The sequence below is a fragment of the Myxocyprinus asiaticus genome, chromosome 6, assembly GCF_019703515.2.
Source record: "Myxocyprinus asiaticus isolate MX2 ecotype Aquarium Trade chromosome 6, UBuf_Myxa_2, whole genome shotgun sequence".
Classification (NCBI taxonomy): Eukaryota; Metazoa; Chordata; class Actinopteri; order Cypriniformes; family Catostomidae; genus Myxocyprinus; species Myxocyprinus asiaticus.
This window is the reverse complement of record NC_059349.1, coordinates 53,561,463-53,587,547: the sequence shown is the minus strand read 5'-3', so window position 1 is coordinate 53,587,547 and position 26,085 is coordinate 53,561,463. Positions and strand designations below refer to the sequence as shown.

At 37.5% G+C, this 26,085-nt stretch overlaps 1 protein-coding gene across 2 annotated transcripts in view; it reads left to right on the top strand.

Moving 5' to 3' along the window:
* Nucleotides 1–26,085, top strand: part of LOC127443013 (rho GTPase-activating protein 45-like) — a 51,745-nt gene that overhangs the window by 9,889 nt on the left and 15,771 nt on the right. Inside the window, exons 3-12 of one of the 2 annotated variants that reach the window (XM_051701482.1) lie at nucleotides 10,876–11,022; nucleotides 13,763–13,847; nucleotides 13,937–14,009; nucleotides 17,359–17,434; nucleotides 17,628–17,759; nucleotides 18,116–18,177; nucleotides 18,443–18,553; nucleotides 23,937–24,017; nucleotides 24,157–24,336; nucleotides 25,328–25,465. In XM_051701482.1, coding sequence (XP_051557442.1) covers nucleotides 10,876–11,022; nucleotides 13,763–13,847; nucleotides 13,937–14,009; nucleotides 17,359–17,434; nucleotides 17,628–17,759; nucleotides 18,116–18,177; nucleotides 18,443–18,553; nucleotides 23,937–24,017; nucleotides 24,157–24,336; nucleotides 25,328–25,465 — 1,085 coding nt within the window. Of the gene's footprint in view, nucleotides 1–10,875; nucleotides 11,023–13,762; nucleotides 13,848–13,936; nucleotides 14,010–17,358; nucleotides 17,435–17,624; nucleotides 17,760–18,115; nucleotides 18,178–18,442; nucleotides 18,554–23,936; nucleotides 24,018–24,156; nucleotides 24,337–25,327; nucleotides 25,466–26,085 lie in introns of both variants that reach the window. The other variant, XM_051701481.1, reaches the window with a different exon arrangement.

Sequence of the window (26,085 nt, the reverse complement as noted above, 5' to 3'; positions counted from 1 at the left end):
GCATTTTCAGCAGGACAACTTCAAACCACATACTGGCCGAATAAGCAGAGCATAGAACAAAAAATACCAAATTAAAATTGTTAACAGCTTTACATATTTTAACAGCAGTATCAAGTATTCAATAAACATTCAGAATGAAATGCTACATAGAGCCTAATTACTACTGATCTTCACTGTATAATGTACAGTATAATACATTAATACTTTCTAAAGATAATGAAATTATCCAGTCAAGAACAGTGAGGGAGTTTCTCATTTTCTTATGGTTCTTTGATTAATATTAACAACAGCAGCAGGTCAATGTAATAGGTTACATTAACACTAACAAGTCCAAAACTTTGATACAAATCTGCTTTTTCCCAACTGTTTACATTCACTTTAGACATCACTCTCTGAGTTTGCATGAATACCTCACCAAGACGAATGCGACTGTGCACTTTATTTTGTTGCACTAATACCACAGTTTGAAAGATTTTCAAAAGAATCACAAAGTGAAATATGATTTCTGTAAGTCATCAAATATAAACATCTCTTTTAATGCACCGATAACTGCTGCTGTAAGCCCCAAATAGCTAAAAACGTTATATATGCTTTTACCTTAGGAAGTTTTCTAAAAAATAGCCATTTGTCCTTGTCCGTGAGCTTGCTTAGCAGAATAATCCAATGTTATATCTTAAAAACAAAATATGCCATCCAGCAGGAAAATCATGCTAAACAAATCATCAGAAAAATATGTTTTAGACTATTGATGATAACATTTTGTACATCATCGCAAAGGGAATAACGACTGGTCATCCGGGTATTGTTAGTCATCTTTCCTACTTCCCTGAACACTGTTTGATCTGTATAAGTAAGCTAATCAAATAATTTCGACTCAAATCAATAAAAACAGATTGATTTAAAATTAAATATAAAACATAATAAAATAAATAAAAACATTTAAAAACAACATCATGTATCAATCCATTTCAACCTATTCAATGATCTATTCAAAAGCCACAGAATAAAAATATGTTTTTAAAGAAGATTTAAAAATGGCTAATGATAAAGCCCTTAGATTTATAGCGGCAACAAGGAACCTTCAATAGAAGTTGATCAGAAGACCTGAGCGCTCTGGTTGGGGAGTAAGGGTGTAGAAGGTCACTGATATATTGGGGCGCGAGACCAGATAGCGCCTTGTAGACAAAAATCTGAATTTTAAAATCGACCCTGAATTTCATTGGAAGCCAATGTAGAGATGCTAAAACCGAGGAAATGTGATCCCTCTTTCTTGACCCTGTTAAAAGCCTAGCTGCTGCATTTTGAACTAGCTGTAGGCGGGATAATGCAGTTTGGGGCAAACAAATTTACAATGAGTTACAATAGTCTAACCTTGATGAAATAAGTGAGTGGATCACAATTTCCATGTCTTTATGGGAAAGAAAAATGTTTTATTTTAGCGATAGATCTTAGGTGGAAAAAGCTACACTTGACAACAGCACTGATCTGCTTATTGAAATGTAATGATGAGTCTAAAACCACTCCAAGACTCCTCACATGATCTTGTACATTCGACAACAGAGGACCTAACTGGGCAACCAGTTCAGGCAAGTAGGACATAGAGGAACCTAAAATCAGAACTTCGTTTAATTGTAAGAAATTGTTTGCCAGCCAATGTTTAATATCTTTGAAGCAATTTAGGGCATTCTCAGATGAACAATTCTTGTCTACACTCACTGGGAAATAAAATGAGGAATCGTCAGCATAACAGTGATAAGATATGCTGTACTTATTAAAAATAGAGCTCAGAGGATGCATATACAGTGAAAATAACAAGGGTCCTAAGACTGACCCTTGAGGGACACCAAACTGTGCTGAAGTAGAAGAAAAATTACCTAAATTCACAGAGAACGTCCTTTCTTTTAGATAGGAGGAAAACCACTGGAGGGTCATCCCCTGGATGCCAACCATACATTCTAGATGATTGAGGAGAATATTATGGTTGATTGTGTCGAACGTGGCACTGAGATCTAATAAAACTAAGACTATTGCTTAGTTAAAAGAAAATATAAAAAAATAATAATATTTAGCAAGTAGTTTTGTAATAAGCTGGATAATGAGCAATCAGATTTCAGTCATTCGCAAAATAAACACAGACAGAACTCTGATGCAAACAGGAGGAGGAATTCAGCTGTTTCTGGAGACTCTAATCACTAGTAGCCGTGTAATAAGCGGGATAATGTACAGCCAACCAATTGTTAAACTAAAATAAACCCCTTCAGGTTGATACAAGACCACTCTTCTTCACATCCTGATCACTCTGTATGGGTTTATTATGCGATTATGATGGGCTGACTGAACATTATGCCTTATACACTGCCGGTCAAAAGTTTTGAAACACTCGACTGAAATGTTTCTCATGATCTTAAAAATCTTTTGATCTGAAGGCGTATGCTTAAATGTTTGAAATTAGTTTTGTAGACAGAAATGTAATTGTGCCACCATATAAATTTATTTCACAGTATTTCAAAACTAAAATTTAATTAAAAAAAAGAAAAGATTGATGACTTGGAATTGATAACTTGGACCAAATAATAAAGAAAAGCAGCCAATAAGTGCCCAACATAGATGGGAACTCCTTCAATACTGTTTAAAAAGCATCCCAGGGTGATACCTCAAGAAGTTGGCTGAGAAAATGTCAAGAGTACATGTCTGCAAATTCTAGACAAAGGGTGACTACTTTGAAGATGCTAAAATATAACATAGTTTTAATTTATTTTGGATTTTGTTTAGTCACAACATAATTCCCGTAGTTCCATTCATGTTATTCCATAGATTGGATGACTTTACTATTATTCTAAAATGTGAAGAAAATTATAATAAAGAATGAGTGTTTCAAAACTTTTGACCGGTAGTATATCGACCAACTCAATTGATCTCGAAAATGGTTTGGAGAAAAAACATAATAATTATATCACAATTATATCTGGTTCAAAGAGACTCAAAATGATGTAGCAGGTCACATACAGTGCATTCAGAGAGTATTCAGACCCCTTCATTTTTTTTTTTCACATTTTGTTATGTGGCAGCCTTATGCTAAAATGCTTAAAATTATTCTGCACTCCATACCACATAATGTCAAAGCAAAAATTAGATTTTTGATAACTTTGTAAATGTATTAAAAAACTGAAATATCACATTGACATAACTTATTCAGACCCTTTGCTATGATGCTTGAAATTTAGCTCAGGTGCATCCCATTCCTCTGGATCATCTTTAGGATGTTTCTACACTTTGATTGGACATGATTTGGAAAAGCACACACCTGTCTATATAAGGTTTCACAGCTGAAAATGCATATCAGAGCAAAAACCAAGCCATGAGGTCAAAGGAACTGCCTGCAGAGCTCAGAGACAGGATTGTGTTGAAGCACAGATCTGGGGAAGGCTACAAAACATTTTGGCTGCATTGAAGGTTCCCAAGAGCACAGTGGCCTCCATAATTCTTAAATGGAAGAAGTTTGGAACAACCAGGACTCTTCCTAGAGCTGGCCGCCCGGCCAAACTGAGCAATCGGGGGAGAAGGACATTGGTAAGAGAAGTGACCAAGAACCCGATGGTCACTCTGGTTGAGCTCCAGAGATCATGTGTGGAGATGGGAGAAACTTGCAGAAGGACAATCATCACTGCAACACTCCACCGATCTGAGCTTTATGGCAGAGGGGCCAGACGGAAGCCTCTCCTCAGTGCCAGACACATAAAAAAGCACCTAAAGGACTCTCAGAGTGTGAGAAACAAGATTCTCTGGTCTGATGAAATGAAGATTGAACTGTTTGGACTCGATTCCAAGTGTCATGTCTGGAGGAAACCAGGCACCGCTCATCACCTGCACAATACCATCTCAACGGTGAAGCATGGTGGTGGCAGCATCATGCTGTGGGGGTGTTTTTCAGTGGCAGGGACTGGGGGACTGGTCAGGGTTGAAGGAAAGATGAACGCAGCAGAATACAGATATCCTTCATGAAAACCTGGTCCAGAGTAGAACTGAAACGATTAGTCAACATTATCAACAACAGAAAATTGTCGTCAAAAATTTGAATTGTCAAATAGACGTTTGATGTGATTTAACATAACATGAGATCATCCAAAACTCTAATGATGACGCACGAGAGCAGCACTACAGTTCTGACTGAGGAGAGGAAGAATTACACCGATCACAGATGCACTCTAAACTTTCCAAACAGCTTCAGCTGATGTAGATCGGAAAGTTTGAGGGAATTATAATGCAAAAATACAAAATAAGTAAATACAGAAGCACTCTTGTTGTGGAATAATTGAAGCCGGAGCTGCTGCTCCGCTGAAGCAAAACTTGCGTGTTGAGCGTCTTTAAAGGAAACACCCCGGCGTTACATCTATAATGCAGTTGTATTTAATGCGTTATAGCTTTATTAAAGTTCAAATAATACAGAAGCAGATCATGTATATAACTACAAACTCTGAAACTGGCATTTCTCTGTGCGGTCTCTCTTCTATGAGTTGCATAAAGTGTCCTGATCTAAGGGGGAAGAGATTGAAACTGCACCCGGCTGATGCACACTCTGTCACGGGACGCTCATCCCTCGAGCGCACACGCTTAATGAATCATAATATATGTGTCACTGGAATGAAGAAAACGGGCAATACGCAGCTTTATTAATAAGAGAGAGTTTGTTTTTGTGTGTGTTAATGATGGATTGAAGTGAACAGAAAAGTGAGAGAGGGTAGTGTTCGCCCCATTATACACGGCAACAAAATACGTTTTTGATTTGTTTTGTTTTGTCTTGTTTTCCAATATAAATATCTAAAACTCCTTTAAAACAACGTATATTTACTTTAGCAGCTATACTGCAGAAGAAAACATAGTTAACTGAGAATGTTGAATATAATATTACAAATATAAATATTTTAAAATATCTAAAAGTCCTTTTAAAAAAGATGCATTGACCTGAGAAGCAGCATATCAGATATTTAAAGTTGCTTTTAGAGAATAGATCTTGAATATAAGTATATTTTGTCTTTACTGCACTCGCAGAAGTATATCCAAGTGAAAAATACTCTTATATTTAAGATACATTCTCTTAAAGCATGTCTAAATATCTTATATGTTGCTTCTCAAGTAAATGTATCTTGTTTTAAGGATTTTTAGACGGAATCATTAAAAGATGGAAGGATTTAAATGGGAAACAAGACTGAATTACTGAATTAAACTTAATAAAAAGTAGGTTTTTTTCCAAGTGAATTAAGCACTTTTAATACAACCTTTTATGTCAGGGCACAAGCTGAATAATCGGTTATGAGCTAATGATTAATCATTGCAATAATCACCAAATATTCATTCTAATAATCGTTAGATTAATCAATTATCAAAATAATCGTTAGTTGCAGCCCTAGTCCAGAGCACGTCAGGAACTCAGACTGGGCCGAAGGTTCACCTTCTAACAGGACAATGACCCTAAACACACAGCCAAGACAACACAAGAGCGGCTTAGGGACAACTCTGTGAATGTCCTCGAGTGGCCCAGCCAGAGCCCAGACTTGAACCTAATCAAACATCTCTGGAGAGACCTGAAAATGTCTGTCCAACGACGGTCCCCATCCAACCTGACAGAGCTTGAGAGGATCTGCAGAGAAGAATGGCAGAAAATGCCAAGCTTGTCGCATCATACCCAAAAAGACTCGAGGCTGTAATCGCTGCCAAATGTGCTTCAACTAAGTACAGAGTGAAGGGTCTGAATACTGTCAATGTGATATTTCAGTTTTGTCTTTCTAATAAATTTCCTGTTATCAAAAATCTCATTTCTGCTTTGTCATTATGGGGTATGGAGAGCAGATTGATGTGAACAAATAAAATAATTTAAAGCATTTTAGCGTAAGGCTGCAACATAACAAAATGTGAAAAAAAATGAAGAGGTCTGAATACTTAATGAATGCACTGTATCCCCAAATACATTAGCTAAAATTATATATATATATATATATATATATATATATATATATATATATATATGTGTGTGTGTGTTCATATAAGGTAGTATGTCAGATTTCTGTATGAGTGGTCTCTAGATATGGCTTGGGTCCCTCCTTTAGTTTAAGTGAACCAAACACTAAAATACGTAAACAACAGTAATAGTGATGCTTGCCTTTACAAACCCCACTAATGAAAACTCTGCTGGAGTTATGAAGTCATCACTGTTTTGTTTTTTACAAAAGGGAAAAGCGAAGGGAATTTTTTTGGGCGAATACATGTTGATGCATGTTCTGAAGACCTGACCACAATTCCCTCAAACACATGACTCTAACTATCCATCACAAACACACAGCGAAACTGACACATCAACATCCACATGATACAGGCCATGAGATGATGGTACAAGCGTCATGCCATCTGCTCAGAAAGAGAACCAGTATCAAATCGAGCATGACACTGCCTTCTGTTTAGTATAAGAAGAAATTGCAGCAGTGCGTCAAATTGTGTGGGTCTGTATACAGCAGTTTTTCTGCAACAGTGTAAATGAACTATCCGGTGTGGCTTTTACAGCTTCACCACAACTGAGAGAAAATTCACTGTGAAGGAAATGACAACAGTAATTACAGATGAAACGCATAACAACACTGCAAATGGACAGAAAGGAAGATTTGTCTTGAAGTGACATTGGAAACATCACTAGAGCAACACTATAACAAGGGCAAATGTAAACAGGAAGTGGAGCTGATGAAAATAGCGACACTTGAAGGAAGTCCAGAAGGGATGAGGAGCTTTTACTGACTTCTGCTCTTTATAGAGAACAGACTGACAGGATCTGACGTGATAAAGCTCTTGTATGTCCTCTGCGCTGGATAAAGAAAGACAATAATAGACTCGACAAGTAGAGTCGACAAGTTCAAATCCCTGAATCACACATTGAATCTATGTGTTTTAAAAGCTGTGAAACTTCACAAAAACACAAAGTGTGTTAATAGTGCTTGTCAAATCTGTTTAGCTTTTGTGTCTGATGACATTTCAACAACTGAGTGCACATGAAGAATAACAGACATGAATGATACCTCAAATCATGCAGGACTCAGGAGATTTCTAAGCGATCATAATGTATGATTTTTGCCTGGCAGGTGAAAAAAATGCCATAGACTTTTATAGGAGGGACCCAAGCCATATCTAGAGACTTGAGAGTTGCTAGAACTCCTTAGCAACCACATAGCCACACCCTAGCAACCATTCAAAACATCCTAGCTACTGTATAGCAATGCACTAATAACACCCACAACATCCGAGCAACCACATAGCAATACATCAAAAAACACCAAGAACACCTTAGCAAACATCAAGCTACACCTGAGCAACCGTATAGCAATGCACTAATAACACCCACAACACCACAGAAATCACATAATAACACATTATAAACAACCTAGAACACCTTAGCAACTATCCAGAACACCCTGGAAACCACATAGCAATATACTAAAAACACCCATTACACCCTAGCAACTGCACACCAACACATTAAAACCACCTAGAACACACCAGCAACCATACAGAACAACCTAGCAACTACATAGCAATGCAACAAAACCCCCCACAAAACTCTAGCAACCGCATTACAACACATAAACAACCAACCAGTACACCTTAGCAACCACCTAGCTTCCTAGCAATGCACTAATAACAACGACAACAATGTAGCAACTTCATAATAACACATTATAAACCACATAGAACACCCTAGCAACCATATAGAACAACCTAGAAACCACATAGCAATGCACTAAAAACACCCACAACGCCCTTGCAACCGCATAGCAACAAATAAAAAGCTAAACATTACACCTTATCAACCACCTAACTACAAGCGGGCAACCATATAGAACAACCTAGCAACCACAAAGCAATGCACTAAAAACACCCACAACATCCTAGTAACTGCATAGCAACACATTAAAAAACATCCAAACACCTTAGCAACCACCTAGCTACACCCAAGCAACCGTATAACAACACTAGAACACCTTAAGAACCATATTGCCACACCCTAGTAACCATACAAAAAAAACCTAGCAACCACATATCAGTGCACTGATAACACCCACAACACCTTAGCAACTGCATGGCAACACATTAAAAATGATCCAGAACACCTTAGCAACCACCAAGCTACACCATAGTAGCAACCATCCAGAACAACCTAGCAGCCATCCAAAATACCCAGGTAAGCACTTAGCAATACACATTAAAAACCACACAGAAAACCTTAGCAACCACCTGGCTACACCCTAGCAACCATCAAAATACACCAGCAACTGTTTAGCAGTACACTAATAACACCCACAACACCTCAGCATCTGCATAGCATTTCATTAAAACCATTTAGAACAACCTAGCAATGGCATATTAATGCACTACAAATGCCCAAAACACCCTACCAACCACATAACACAAGAACACCTTAAAAATCACTTAGCCACACCCCAGCAACCATCCAAAACACCCTAGCAGCCGCATAGCAGTGCAGTGATAACACCCGCAACACTTAGCAAACGCATAGCAACACATTAAAAACTACACAGAACACCTTAACAACCACCGAGCTACACCATAGCAACCATCAAGAAGACCCTGGTAACCACTTACAGCAATACAGTAAAAACACCCACAACACCCTAGCAACTGCAGTGCAACTTATTAAAAACCACCTAGAACACTTTACCAACAACCTCCTGGCTACACCCTAGGAACCGCATAGAAATGCATTAAAAACACCCAGAACACCCTAGTAACTGCATAGCAACACATTAAAAACACTTTAAACACCTTAGTAACCATAATAGCAATATAAACGGTAGTGTTATAAATTGGCGTCTCAGTTCGACACATGAAGATGTAGTACATCATATTTTCAGCTTTGCAACAAAGAGGATCATCTGTTATACTCTTTTGTTTGGTTTTGTGCATTTTTAAGAACACCCACAGTCTGAGCATGAAAGACACACACAAGGACTTTTGTCATGCAAAACAACAGCTTTCATTGTCTTGCTGAAAAAGATAAGATTTCAGCAACCAAACTCTTGGCGAAAACGCCGGCATTCCTTTGTACATAGCTGCTGATGTTAATATACAATGTATATACTAACATCATGTTAAAACAGAACAAAGCTCTGAATTAACACACGTAGTTTAATTTACCTAAAGTTGATGCTTTATTCTTTGGGCTTCCCATTTGCATGTGTTTAACCTAATGAACTTCAGTTGTAATATTGATGTATGTGCGTAATATTAGTTTAGGTGTGTAACCAAGTTCCCTCTTTTGGTATTGAACAGAGTGTATGGGAACAGAGAAGTGCATTGTGGGATGGGGTGGGTTGGAGTTGGACAAATAACTGACAAGTTTTGGCAGAACAAGAGTTGGTCTACTTCCTAATAAGCATAAATACTGAGTTTACCCTTTAAGCTCTGAAGTTTTAGTGGCATACCCAAAATTATAGGCTTTTATCTATACAAAAAAAAATAATAATAATAATAATATGTTTGGTATCATTGTAAAGAAAACTTTTCAATTTTTTTAATGATATACAGTAGATTGTGATAAATTCTGAGACTCTCAGCCTAAGAAACTGCTGAAAAATCAAAAAAAACAAAATTCTTATTTTACTGATTTGGCATTATATATCTCTGGGTGTAAATAAAGTGGCTCCAAAAAAACTGCTTTTATTCACAATCATGTCAACTGTATCTGAGAAAAATTTTGTGTTGTTACGACAAAGCAATCAAAAGTTATAGCATTACAAAAATAATTTATCGTAGTGTCCAAAAATGTCTCAATTTATCCAAAAGCTTCTCCAAACAAATAAAACATAATAACTGTACATAAGAACTAATTACACATGTAAACACAACAATGACTAAAGGTTTGTATAGCATGCAGACATGATTTTAGTAATGAGATTTCACAGAATGAGTTTCATTCTGTGCCATTTGAGTCATCATTGAGTCTGTATCAGTGTATTTGGCGCCATCTCCTGGTGGTCATATGTAACATTGTGCTTCATGTGGATTATCTAATGATCTATACATCTGATTACATTGTGTGTGGGCTCGTTTGAAAGATAATCACCTCCTCTAAGGAATGATTTGATATTTTATGTTCCATTTATTTTTTGTGAAGTTATAAGTGAAAACGCAGCATATAAGCAACACCAACATAATTATCAAAGACATATACTTAGCTATTACTCGCTATATTTTTGTCTGTGAGTAAAACAAATAGGCTGGTTGTATTCTACTCTTTGAGAGCTTTCCAACAACATATGACACACGGCTGTTTGATGAGTTTGATGTTTTTACTGATTGCAATAATATATACAGTGTAATTGTTTGATCAAATGATCAAAATGTAACACTTCTGATTTGTCTGCAAATTTCAAAGCACTTGTTCAGTTTTGGTCATAATGTATTGGAAAGTAGAGCTTCTAAGCTTTCAAACGATACATATTTTGTGTTGATCAAGGCTGTAGTTGTTAATATATTGACGAGTATTTTCTTTTCTCACGGGCGTAAAGGGTTAAGCAGCTTTGTGTGTTATACAACGGACCCCAAAATTGTTTGGCCACTTGAGTTACACTTACAAATGTTTGAATATGATTGAATTAGACAACAAAATGTCAAATTAAATGGCATTTATTTGAAATAAAGATAGCACAAGCTCACCTTTCTAGCAAAAACAAGTCTTTGTCTTAAGTGTCTAAATACTTTTTTGGCCATGTGACTGTATTTTTGAATAAAGACTTTTAAAGCAACTTTTCATATACAGTATTTGTTTTCATTAATATTAAATGTCTCTCTCTCTCTCTCTCTCTCTCTCTGTAGTGAAAGAGGAGCCGCACAACAGATCAGCCATTCATGAGTGCTTAGGAGAAGTTCTGCGTGTTTTGCGGCAGGTAATCAGCACGTATCCTCTGCTCAACACTGTGGAAACGCTTACCGCAGCAGGCACTCTTATCTCAAAGGTCAAAGGTGAGTCCAACCGCCATGTCAAACTCATCGACATGGGTCTGTCCCTCACACACTTCTCTCTCTATCTCTCTCAGTGACCTAAATCCAGAAATCATGATCGCAAACACAAAAATATGGAATAACATACCTGAAGACTTTTCACCACAAACCAATCATTACTACATCAGATACTAATCAGCAGTTAATCAGAATCAGAATGAGCTTTATTGCCAAGTATTCTCATCTACACAAGGAATTTTCTTTGGTGACAAGAGAAACAAGTGCACACAGAATATAAGACAAGGCAAGAGTATAAATAGACATACAAATAATAGGACATATAACATAGAATCAGCATGAATAAGTTAGTAATTAAGAATTATCAGAATTTAGAGTAAGGCTATTTTAGCCATTATATTTTACTTATTAAACATGTATGTTATTAATGCTCTATTTCAGAGATAATAAGTTTACTTAACAATATTAAGCCAGTAAATATGGCTTTACAAAAGATATGATGATTTAAACAACTTTACAGCTCAAATAATACACAAGTTTTAACCGAAGAATTAATGTAAGTGCATTTATAAAATTATATGATTGACATTTCTGTCTTCAAACCCTCCAAAAGTTGTCCCCATTCACTTCCATTGTAAGTGCATTTCTGTAGCCTCGATTTTTGCTTTTTTTAAAGAAAAGGAGGAGCGAGTTGAAATTAATTTTTGTGGTAATTAACATTATGCCACAAATGCTGTTGATTGAGCTTAACTTTAATAAACTTTAATAAATGTCAGACTAATTATTAACTTGTGTAAGTAAATGTTTCACTTTAGAAAACGGAGTCCCATTGTCTTTAAGATTTGAGCAGTTCATTAGTAACAATTTAGTCAATCCTGTAATTATTAGTCATAATAGTCTTAAAGGATAGTTCTCCCAGAAATGTAAATTCAGTCATTGTTTACTCACCCCTGTGTTGTTATAACTCTATATGACTTTCTTTCTTTTTCTGAACACAAAGGGAGAAATTGTTAACAAATGTTGTGCTCAGTGATGTCATACAATGGCAGTTTATGGTGACCACCTCTTCAAGCTTCAAAAGAACACAAAAGTATAATTCAGAAGTCTAATAAATTATTTCATGAGACTCATGATTGTTATGAAAGCATATGATAAGATTTGGTGAGAAACAAACTGGAATCTGATGTATTATTTAGTGAAAATGTTCACTGACTGCTGATCTCATGTGCGCGTTCGTGATAGGGCACGAGAGCAACAGTTCATGCAGCCCCCTCGCGACTTTGTTGCGTTCATGCGAAAACTTGTTTTGTTTATCTAAAAACAGGTCATCCGACGCGATAGTGACAACAGAACACAACACAGCTGCACACAAAACAGAGAACAGAACTTACTAAACATGTCTGAAGAGTTTGTAGTCCAAGAATTGATGCATTTCTATGCCCAGCCTTATTTTTTGAACGGAGTATTCGGAAATCAAACAGAAACATAGAGGAGGCTCCAGGCCTCCACAGTCACACAGTGTCCTAAACTGACGGCAAACAACACAGGATAAAAGGTATCAGAGTTTTTGTCCTAACCAGTCGTGACGAGCGACGGTACATTCTATCGATCACTTGTTTTCTATTTTCCATCCGCTGTGAATTGGTACCAGTCCAAAAACTTTCAAATAAACAGTAAACATTTTCACTAAATAATACATTCCTTTTCGGTTTATTTCTCATCAAATCTTATCGTATGCTTTCATAACAATCATGAGTCTCATGGAATAATTTATTAGACTTCTGAATTATACTTTTGTGTTCTTTTGAAGCTTGAAGAGGTGGTCACCATAAACTGCCATTGTATGACATCACTGAGCACAACATTTATTCACAATTTCTCTCTTTGTGTTCAGAAAAAGAAAGAAAGTCATATAGAGTTATAACAACACAGGGGTGAGTAAACAATGACTGAATTTACATTTTTGGGATAACTATTCCTTTAATAAAGTTTAAAAATGTGCTTTATAAAAACCAATAACTTGAGTAGGTTAAACTTTCACTTTAGAACAGATGGTCAAGTTTTTTTAAAGAGCACCTATTATGGTTTTTAAACGTGCCTAATTTAGTTTTAAAGGTCTCATACATTAGATTTACATGCATCCAAGGTCAAAAAACACTTTAATTTGCTCATCATTTAAATTGCAGCATTACCGTTTTTTTCCACAGTGTCAAAACGACTCGTTCAGTGATCCGTTCTGAAGGATTCATTCTAAACTCCTCCTTTCAGAGAGCCTACTCTGCTCTGATTGGTCAGATGTCCCAGTCTGTTATGATTGGTCTACCGCTTAGTGTAGTGTTTGAGGGCGGGTCAAAGCTGTTCGCGAGCAGCCAATGAAGACCAGAGGTGGGTTTTTTGTTACCAAATTACGTAGGTTAGTACAGGAAGTAAGTCTGGAATTACTAACGACTGGTTTCAGGTGTTCAGAATCGGTTCTTTCTTTTGGGAGTCAATAACTCCATTTGTCATGCACTTTGATTTTTGAAACTTTGCAGACTTTTTTTTACATTCACAAACAGCTATATAACACACTACATGAAAGGTGATATTTGAAAAACCATAATAGGTGCTCTTTAAGCAAATTATTAATAACAAATTAATAAAACCAATTACCAGGCTGATTATTCCAGTGTTATTGAAGTATTAGCACTTTTTAAACAAAAGCTTTAGTTTGTTTTAGTAACTGTGAAATGTTTCTCTACAGGGTTCAGTTATGAAGGCACCAATGATGCTCAAAAGAAAGATTTTGAGAAGGCCATTGAGACCATCGCCGTGGCCTTCAGCAGCAAGTAAGACCTGATGCATCTGCTCACTTACTAAATTTGACTGTTTTGGTGTAATAATCAGCTTAGACTAACTACTTTTTTCTCTCTGTCAGTGTTTCAGAGTTGTTGATGGGGGAAATCGACAGCACAACTCTCTTGTCTTTACCACCGACAGAAAAGAGCAGGGTGAGTGTGTGTGTCAAAGTGTGAATAGTGCGGATGGAGTTGGAAGCATGTGTGTGGGTTGCTTCCTGTGTGGCATTCGCAAGCATATTGTTTCCTCTGTACAAACTCAGTGCAGCTCGACGCGGGTCTTCGAAACACTTCTTCAGAATGTCATCAGTGACATATTAATGATTTAATCATGTTCATAAAAAAACCCTTATATCATTTCCCAGAAGTACCACAACTAGAACCAGAAGTTCCTCTTCCGTCGTTTGTTTCAGGGAATAAATAAAATGCACTGAAGCGTAGAGTTATCGAATGTGTTTTTGACAAATGACCGAACCACTTTGTCTTGATAGTGTGAGATATTTGCAGTTGTTAGCCGCAAAAAGGTGAAGTAATACAGTGACAAAGTATTAAGCTGACCAGTCAGCCATCAGAGGAGGAAGTGATGTGTACCGTACAATACTACAATCTCACCACTTCTGAGTTGACCTCTGCACTGAAGGAGTAGTTCACACAAACATTAAAAATCCTGCCCTTATGTTGTTTCTAACCTGTTTGACTTTTCTGTTTTTCTTGGTCTGTGAAACACAAAAGGAGATGTTTTACAGAATGTCCAAGCTGCTCTTTTACATACAATGAAAGTATACTGTGCATTTATAACAATGTTATTCTGGAGGAATGAGGTGTCAAGCACACATTTTGCCGCAAGGAGACGTTACAAACATTTACATTTATGCATTTGGCAGGTGCTTTTATCCAAAGTGACATATATTGCATTAAGATTTACATTTTATCCGTTTTTTTCCCTGGGAATCGAACCCATGATCTTGGTGTTGCTAACGCAATGCTTTACCAGAACTCTGTACATGAAAATAAATTGGCAGAAATCAATACAAAACACTCGAGGTTGATTTTGAGCGCACATATTTTAACATAATGTGAAGGACATCAATGATAATTATTTATTTAAATTATATGTGCAGAATTGGCAAGAGCGAACCTCTCTAGTATTTCCGGAAGAAAATAGCGGTAAAAGCGTTTTTTAATACATATATATATATATATATATATATATATATATCTATATCTATAGATATAGATATAGATATATATATATATAGATATAGATATAGATATATATTTATTTTTGTATTTTATTTTTTCTCCCCAATTTGGAATGCCCAGTTCCCAATGCGCTCTAAGTCCTCGTGGTGGCGTAGTGACTCGCCTAAATCCGGGTGGCGGAGGACAAATCTCAGTTGCCTCCGCGTCTGAGACCATCAGTCCTCGCATCTTATCACGTGGCTTGTTAAGTGCGTTACCGTGGAGACATAGAGCGTGTGGAGGCTTCACGCTTATTCTCCGCGGCGTCCACACACAACTTACCACGCGCTCCACTGAGAGCGAGAACCACATTATAGCGACCACGAGGAGGTTACCACATGTGACTCTACCCTCCCTAGCAACCGGGCCAATTTGGTTGCTTAGGAGACCTGGCTTGAGTCACTCAGCACGCCCTGGATTCGATCTCGCGACTCCAGGTGTGGTAGTCAGCGTCAACACTCGCAATATTTTTTCCGTTCTCATGTATTATTTGAGCAGTAAAGTTGTTTAAATCTTCGTTCTTATGGTAGTTTTAGGGTTTACAGTGTTACGTTGTTCTGGCAACAAAGCTGTAAAATTGGGTAAAACTTTACATGGTAAAGGTTAGAAATATTTTTTATCACACTGTGGCTATACTTTTAAAAGTGCTGTCGATTGAGCTTAACTTGTATTGAAACTGGAATATTCCTTTAAGTAAGTATTCATATGTGTCCAGTTCATTACATACTGTATATACATGTATAAATAATGTATTTATTAATTACGGATTTATTCCTTAATGTTCTCTTAAACACTTTATTACCTCTGGTTTGTATCAAATGAAATACATTAGTTATATATGGTTAACAAGTTGTTTGTTAAGGATGATTAACCATTATCAAACTGCTTATATATGAACTTATTACACAATAATAAATAATTTGCGACAGAAAATATAACTATTTGTATATACTCTATTAATGTATTAACAATGTTGGAAGAAAGATTTATTAATAATTAATTAACTATGAACAAATGCTTTATAAATACTTTATAACGTATAGTTATTATAAAGTGTTTCCCATTAGGACTGCGATTTACAGTATGTCGTAACAACATTTAATAGTGTTGACTGTGGGTAGCTCAGTGGTAAAGACGCTGGCTATCACCCCTGGAGTTCGCTAGTTCAAATCCCAGGGCGTGCTGAGTGACTCCAGCCAGGTCTCCTAAGCAACCAAATTGGCCCGGTTGCTAGGGAGGGTAGAGTCACATGGGGTAACCTCCTCATGGTCACTATATATATCGTGGTTCGTTCTCAGTGGGGCGTGTGGTGAGTTGAGCGTGGTTGCCGCGGTGGATGGCGTGAAGCCTCCACACGCGGTATGTCTCCGTGGCAACGCGCTCAACAAGCCACGTGATAAGATGCGTGGGATGACGGTCTCAGATGTGGAGGCAACTGGGATTCGTCCTCCGCCACCCGGATTGAGGCGAATCACTATGCGACCACGAGGACTTAAAAAAAGCACATTGGGAATTGGGCATTCCAAATTGGGAGAAAAAGGGGAAAAATCCACAAACAAATAAAAATAAAATTGTGTTGACCAACAGTCTAGTGCATCTTGGTCTTGGCGGGTAATAAACATAAACACCATTGGTAAAATCTTAAGCAAATGTAAATAGGCGAGACAACAAATCGTATATGGTCAAAATTAGAGGTCGACTGATAGTTGATTTTTCCCATACCGATAACCATGGGGACTTGGCTCCATTACAGTGCTCTAAGTGTTAGTAATTACCACATTAAGCTTTTTATAACCTATATATACAGTTTTGTATATACAGTGTATGCATATTTATATATATTTCACAGGATGAAAAAACTATCGGCAACTATCGGTAGAGATTTTTGCCAATAACCGATAGTTCCATAAAGCAACTATTTAGGTCTACCTCAAGTCGAAAGATCAGATCTGTGCATTAAGCCTTGCAGTGTAAATGCCGCCGAAATGACTTGTGCGCCATATTATAAGTCTTCCGAAGTCAGGCGAAAAGTATTTCTGTAAACAAGTCGTTATTTTCTCGCACAAAGCTATCGTATTATATAGACTTGGAATATAGTGCACAAGTCCTACTGACTAATTCATGATACTTTTATGGTGTTTTTTTAGGCTTTTTTTGTAGCTTGACAGCACAGAATTGTCTTTTTTTATTGGTGTGAATTATCCCTTTAAACTTGTACATTTGTGTGTGTGTGTGTGTGTGTATGTGTGTGTACGTGTAGTCTATGGAGGATCTGTACAGAGTTTCTTCAGCTCAGGGTTCTGATGGAGGAGGCAAATATGACCACCATGATTGCAGTGAGTGTCTTCCTTCCTTTTTACTGTCTTTACGTGTGTTTGGAACGGCAAACCATCTTCTGTTTTGAAAAGATAATACATGCATATTTATTTATACCTATTCTTCAATGCACTGTACTATATGTTGCTTTGGATAAAACTGTCTGCCAAATGATTGAATGTAAACATGTACATGTAAAATGTGTGTCAGCAGTGAGTCCACAGGAAGTTGATATTCTCCTGCAGCGCAGTGAAGGCGGAGTCGACTCGGCTCTGAATTACGCCAAATCGATCGCTAAATACATGAAGGACATCATCAACTACATAGACAAGAGAATCGCTCTTGGTAACACCACACTCTTTACATTATTACGTCGGATTGGCTGGGTGATTGCTTACGCTTATCTCTCTGAAATACTCGATTGTGATTGGTCGATACATTCTGTGGATAAATGTTTTCATATAATGTGCGTTAAACTGTATAATTAAACTATAAACTGTAGAAATAATCATTTATAATTAAAGGTCATCAGCCTGTCATTATCACAAAATAATGTTTTGTTTTTAAACCCAGATTAATAACTAGTCCAGCCCATGAAGACCTGAATATCTGTCTGGATAAAACTGTAAAATGAAGAAAACTTGATAGCTCGGCTGGGATCGTATGTTGTTTATTTGTGTCTCTCATGCTTTCTTTCACAGAGAACGAGTTTTCCAAAGGTCTTCAGCGACTCTATCAGTCCAGCAAACAGAGCATCACACAGGTAGATAAAATAAAGATGGAGAAAATCTGTGTGCTTCACTTTAAAATGTCTTTAAAATATCTTTGCATTAGGATATCAAAGCAAGTAGCATTTGTTTTAAGAAAAATGGCATATGCACGCTTTTCAAGCACAAAAATAAGTGTGTTTGGTTTGAAATGGTGAAACTATAAATGGATGTTTCTTCAATAATGAACACTTTTGCCTTACAGTTTAGTGAAGAAGCATTTCTCAGCCCTGTCTGTCTGTCTGTCTGTCTCTCTGTCAGGAACATATGCCGTTAGTGTCGATCTTCTCTCTGGCTCTTGAGCAGGACTCAGAACAGAGCTCTGGTCTACAACAGGCCACAAACAACATCTACACACACTCTTTTCTACAGGTAACACACAAACACACACAGAGGCCTGCAGTATTACAGCCAAAAGAGTTTTGTTGTGTCTGTAGGTGGATAGTTCACTTGACTTGATGTCTGTATCCTGTATCCTACTTAATCTATAATAATTTTTTTAGCAAAAGAGGTTTTTATTAATGTATTATTAAAAATATATATATATATTATTATTAAAAATAATGTATCATTTTAATATATTTATTATCTTAAATAATACCCCACAATCAAAAGAAAATGTTTAAACACAGGCAATCAGAGAGATACAAATCTGTGCCTGTTATACTAAGATCCAAACTCTTAGAACACTGCTTGTCCAAGCAGATTGCATGATCTAAATGTTGTACACTGATGAGCCAAAACATTATGACCACTCATAGGTGAAGCGAATAACGTTGATCATCTCCTAACAAGGCCACATGTCAAGGTCTGGGTAGATTAGGTGGTAAGTGAACAATCAGTTCTCGTAGTCAACGTGTTGAATGCAGGAGAAATGGGCAGGAGTAAAGACCTGTGCGACTTTGACAAGGGACAAATTTTTATGGCCAGACGACTGGGTCAGAGCATCTCTGAAACAGCAAGGCTTGTGGGGTGCTTCTGGTCAGCAGTGGTGAGTACCTACCGACAGTGGTCAGAGGAGAGACAAACCACAAACCGGCGACAGGGTGTTGGGCGCCCAAGGCTCATCGATGCATGAGGGCAACGAAGACTATCTCATCTGGTCTGGACCGGCGGAAGGTCTACTGTGGCACAAGTCACAGAAAATTGTAATGATGGTTACGGGAGGAATGTGCACAGTGCATCGCACCCTGCTGCGTATGAGGCTGCATGGCCGCAGACCAGTCAGAGTGACCATGATAACCCCGTCCACCGTCAGAAGCGCCTACAATGGGGAACGCGAGTGTCGGAACTGGACCTTGGAGCAGTGGAAGAAGGTCGCCTGGTCCGATGAGTCCAACCCTGAGTCCGGCCATTCATGTGAACGTCAATTTGACACGTGCCACCTACGTAAACATCGTTGCAGACCAGGGACACCCCTTCATGGCAGTGGTATTCCCTGATGGCAGTGGCCTCTTTCAGCAGGATAATGCGCCCTGCCACACTGCACACATTGTTCGGGAATGGTTTGAGGAACATGATGAAAAGTTCAAGGTGTTGCCCTGGCCTCCAAATTCCCCAGATCTCAATCCAATTGAGCATCTGTGGGATGTGCTGGAACAACAAGTCTGATCCATGGCGGCTCCACCTCGCAACTTGCAGGACTTGAAGGATCTACTGCTAATGTCTTGGTGCCAGATACCACAGGACACCTTCAGGATTCTTGTAGAGTCCACGCCTTGGCGGGTCTGTGCTGTTTTGGCAGCACGCGGAGGACCAACAGCATATTAGGCAGGTGGTCATAATGTTTTGGCTCATCGATGTGTGTGTATATATAATTTATTGTATGTAGTATAATTAAGGCCAGTTCATACTGCCCCAAACGACACCAACACTTCAAACATTCTAAATTTGGCTGTTGTATTTAGAATGTTGAGAAACAAAACTGTTGTGTTCACACTGATCCAACAAACACTAACAAACGTACATATTTGCGTGTTGTTGTTTGCCATTAAAGATGACTGACAAGGAAGAGGTTGCCGATGAAGCCAAATATGTGCAATTTAAAATACAGTATATTTTATATATATATATATATATATATTATAATATATTGATTTGACATGTTTAGAATGTAGTGACATTAGGCTAGAACCTATTAAACACAACTATGTTTTAAAAACGTTTTGTGTTTGCTGGGAAAAAAAATGCTAAAGTTCTTATTAAGAGTTAATATTTTTGCAAAAAACATCTTTGCACTAACACCAAAGGTCTTAACTAGAGGAAAAAAAAAAGATCAGACATGGTAAATGGTCTGCACTTATATAGCGCTTTTTTAACCTTAGCGGTTTCAAAGCTTTACACTGTGACTCATTCACCCATTCACACACACACTCACACACCAATGACGGCAGAGCTAGCATGCAAGGTGCTAGCCTGCCATTGGGAGCAACTTGGGGTTCAGTGTCTTGCCCAAGGACACTTCAGCATGTGGAGTCATGTGGGCCGGGAATCAAACCCTGCGATTAGTGGCCCCGACATGGACTTTTTTGATAGAATTCATTATAAAACATCATCGTGACTTGTAAAAGGTGCATCTAATTGTTAGACTTAAAGGTGCTGTAAGTGATTTCAGCCGTTCTACTTCCACGAGTCTGAGTTGTTGGATTTGACACGCCCCCTCTTTCCAAAACCCCAAATGAGCTTTATTGAGACCGACATCATGCAGAAACGATTGTCAAAAATAACAGCTGCAAAATAGCGCCCTCAACTGACAACTGTTATGAACAACATGGCATAAAAATGGCATTAAGCCTCAATAATTCGAAATGATTGACAGGCAGAAAGCGTCATTGTCTGTGGCCCGTGGACACATTTTTGTTTGCTGTTTACAGAGTCTAGAGCTGTCAGACCGGTGACATATCTCATGACACTTATTTAATTAATCTCTTTCAGGGAGTAATAAAAGTTTTTGCATACATTTCCATGAAAAAATCGCTTACAGCACCTTTAACGCTAAATATTCAAATGGTAATTTACACAAGGAACTATTTCTGATGCTCCAAACTTACTTCAGAACCCCACAGAGTGAACACAACAACATCATCTTCTGATCGTTTGTGGATTCTGTTCATAGAATGAGGCAGAATATCTATTATTTGTAGTTGTACTTTTTCTATGATGCTACAGGCTACATTGGTTATTATTTCTCAAATAAGCATCCTTTATTCTTGTAAAAATACTCAAACCGCATACAAATTTGACAAACCAAATAGCCTTGTAATTGTGTGTTTATTTGGATTTATATTTCATCTGTCAGAGCGTTTCTAACTTTTTTTTGTTGCTATAGATCCTCAATGGCGTCAGATCCACTTTTTCACTCATAACAGTATGAAGGTGCCCTCTGACTGCTCATATGAAGAATAAATCATAAGAAAGTGTTTCCCTGCTGTTAAAACGTTCCTCAGATCGCTTCATTTTAAAACATAAATGTTTTCCAACTGAACAGACTAAAGATAAATGAAACAAATGGCAATAAAATGCAAAGTAATCTCTTCAGTATTCAAAATACTTTTAGATTGTAACTGTAGTGGAATACATTTACTCATATTTTGTATTTTATCACACTGATCTGATCAAACCCAACAAGTATTGGATGTTACTGTTTGTTGGCATTTGTTGGGCATATGTTGGGAGTATGAATTGGCCTTTATATACACTACCATTCAGAAGTTTTAGAAATGTTTGTTTTTGAAAGAAATTGATGCTTCTGTTCACAAAGCATGCATTTAAAGAATATTCCGGGTTCAATAGAAGTTAAGCTCAATCGACAGCATTTGTGGTATAATGTTTATTACCACAAAAAATAATTTAGACTTCCCTCCTTATCTTTAAAAACGCAAAAATCTGGGTTACAGTGAAGCACTTACAATGGAGATTTATTTTTGCGCTGTGTGGACAGTGTGATTTGTATCAGTAATAATAAACACTTTAAGGGGCCGTTTACACGACAATGTTTTCAACTAAAAACGGAAAACTTATTATGCGTTTTGGCTGTTCGTTTACACAACAACGGCGTTTTGGGGCCTGAAAATGCAAACTTTTGAAAACGGGTTTCAATGTACAAGTTTTTAAAAACTATGCTATTATCGTCTCCGTGTAAACATACAAAAACAAATTTGTGGAAGCGATGACGTCATGCGCACGTGTATTACGTGTTCAGTCTATAGGCATGTGCGCGAGACATTCAAAACCACAATGGCGGACTACAGGACTGTGTTTGTGCTGCTCAAGATTTTGAGTTTATTGACGCTTCTCCAGCAAAGTAATTGTAGTAATAAAGCAACCTCATCGTCCGTCCAGAAAAAAACTGCTCGATGGTTTCGCCATCTTCATTGTTTGTATTCACCGCTCTGTGGAAGAATGCTTATGTGTGCAGGCACGTAGTGTTTCTTTACAAAGTGACATCGCCAACTACTGGCCTGGCATGCATAATACAGCCTTTTTAGTCGTTTTCGCGGATCCGTGTGAACGGGGATCGTTTTGACAACGTTGTCGTCTGTACACAAAACGTTTCAAAAACGCAAAGGAAAGCTTTTCCATTTTCAGTACATCGTTGTCATGTAAACGTACCCTAAATTAACCCTATAATGCCGTGTGTATCAAATATGATACACGATGTTTGACGGCTCCTGTTTCAATCCCTGTTCAAGCTGACGAGCCAAACAATCTATGATATGTAAGTTTCAAATGTTTATGGCACCATCTAGTGGTTATTTGTGGAAAAATAAGTGGTTTCAATGTTCATATCGATCTATTTAAAATGACGGCGGGACTCTTATGTTGGGATAAATGACAGCTGATTTTAATAAAGTAAAAGTGACAGTAATGATTATATTTATGCTGATATTTTTAAATAAGTATTTGCTGAATATAAGCAACTTGTGCTTGGTTAAAATTTTGTATATTATTTTATTGAAAATCCCCCTTTGAAATCCATGTATTAAATATGATACAACAGACTTTTGAGGAATATCTCTCAATCTCCATTACATTACATTCATGTCCACCACAAAAAACATCACAGAGCTTTGACAATTCTGACATATACTTTTTATAAGATATATTTAAAGTGTGAACTAATATTTCTGTGTATTGTCATATATGTAGCCTGCTCTGTCATTATAAACAAGCTATTATGATGTCATCTTACCATAAGTTCCTGAGAACCAGCGAAAAAAGTTTTAAAATTTCCCTTTTTTAAATGTCAATATAGTGTTTGGTGCATAAAATACATGTGATAAAAATTTTTATTGAAAAAATAATATTTTATTCATATTGTATTTGATGAGCTGAATTGAACTGTGATACATTTCAATCCATATTTATAGAGCAAGGAGAGGAAGCTGTCATGACCAAACTCTCAAACATTTGGGATCTCTGAAAAGCCCAGAGAGTCCTCTGATAATACCCCAAGATTTACCACTGTAGAAAAACTTCACATAACAAATGTCCTGCACAGAAATGAATTGCTGGGCCTCAGGAGGATAATGACCTTTAAAGCCTAATGTGTAAAATAAGAAAAAAAATGTTTTTTTTTTTTTATAGATTGTCTAATGGTACTAAAAACAGTTTAATGACAAATAAAAAAACATTTTAAAAGAATTGCCTGACAAATTCTTTCATATGTCAGGCTTTACAGAGTTTTACTTTAACGATTTTATAAATGCACAACACTTACTATGTGTCTCTCTCCCTCTCTCTGTCTCTCTCTCAGCCGATGACACAGCGCAGACAGGAACATGAGAAGAAACGCAGAGAAATTAAGGAGCAGTGGCAAAGAGCCAAGAGAAAACTGGTAGAGATTCAAAACACCTCCTCAACTAACTAAATAAACTATCGGAATCCTGCTGAAACAGATGGATTTATACCATATGAGCAATAGCTACAATGTGTATATTTGTGTTGATTCATTCAGAGGTTTGTGTGTTTATCAGGCCGATGCGGAGAGTAACCTGCGTAAATCGCGTCAGCTGTACATGAGTCGCTGTGAGGAGTACGAGAGAGCTCGGACAGTAGCCAATAGGGTTGAAGAGGAACAAAGTGGAGCAGGAAGTGGCTCGACTACTAAAGCTCTGGACAAGAAGAGACGACTGGAGGAGGAAGCACGCAACAAGGTCATCACTCAAACAGAAAATGACCCAACATGAGTAAACATGACCATTTTTAAAGAATTTCGCGTTCGCTTATTTCCATACAATAGCAGTTGATGCCCAAAAGTGTCATAAAAGTAGTCCATGTGACACGTGCATCATATTATAAGTCTTCGGAAGGCATACGATCACTTTCTATGATGAACAGGTCAATCCAAACTCTCAAATCAAATCACTGATCAGATTCAATATGACGACAAACTTACGTGATTACGCCATCAAAAGCGGTCGTTGCTTCAACTTGAAGGCAAACTTCCAGGCAAGCTAGTAAAAAGTAGGAATGCACCGATATTAACAGTTCATTTGTTGGGCAATTCCACAAAAATGTTAACCACATCATGGAAAAACAAAAGTTTAAACCAAAGGAACAAAACCCCCTTTTAAATTCTGTATTATTGTAGTATAATAGATAGTGGATAATGCCGTCCAGACCGCTAGAGGGCGCCGCTTGCTCACACAGCACTGAATGCAGAAAGCAGCCTTTTAAGGTTTACCAATCGCTCAAGGCCATATTGCGATTTCAGTTTTATTTCAATCAGTCAAGCAGCATTAATAAATACCATCCAATATCTCAGAAGTCAAAGTCTGCTGGTTTCAAAGTGTTTTTAAATGGTTTCCCTCATGATGAAGCCTGTAGGTAAGTGCTGCTTTCACAACTGTCACGTCCATTTATGGTGTTTTTTCGACATTACAATAAGAACGAGAAAGAATAAAAATTAAATATTGCATGTTCTTAGGAGTGCCAACCCTTCTACATATTGTGGCTATTATACATTAAATCAACCATAAATATCAGCAGCCGATACATCGGTGCATCACTAATAAAATGTTTCTGACTGCTTTTCCTCATGGAAGTTTCATCAAACCAGCCAGTCAGATTGGCGCTTGGTGCACGTCTGAGGCTAGTCAACCACTTTACTTGACGCTATGATATGGCGTGTGTGTGCATCCTCAGGCAGAGGAGGCAGAGGCAACGAATCGCACCTGCATCGCAGATGCCATGACTCAGCAACAGGAGTTGGAGGACATGAAGGTGAATGTGCTGAAACAGATTCAGGAACTCATCAGACAGACTGACCAGATACTGCGTGCGGTGAGACACCACACTTGCACACACCTACACACAATCATGGAAAACCTGGAAACATTAGGGAATTTCAAAATTGTGCTTTTGAGGCCTGGAGAAGTCATGGAAATTAATAAAATCTTAAAAGTCAAGTGAATATTTCCATGGTGAATATACGTCTTTTTAGTTATTCTCTGCTCTGAAATACTGTAATTGTCTAGAAATGACTCTCGTACTGTGAAAAAATAGAGATATCTGATTGTGAGCGAATCGTTCTTTTAGGCTGTTCTGTTTTAATGAATCATCTGAATCGATTCACAAATTGGTCTGAATGATCCATCTCAAATGTATGATCTAAATTTGAATGATTTTTAATATGCTTATCCAGCAATCACAAAAAAGGTCATATACATTTCTTGGTCAAAACGTGTGTATGAACACTGAAACATTCCCTGCTGTCATTCTCGGGCTGTGTCCCAAGTCTACTACAAACTAAAAGTATGTACTACGCTCGTATGTACTTACTAGGGGTTGCATGGTTTTTAAAAATCGACTAATCAGACCCATTAGTCTAATCGAATTCGACTAGTTCTGACGGTCTGAGCGTTGTTTTTTATTTGAACGGATCGGATGGAATAAACATATAC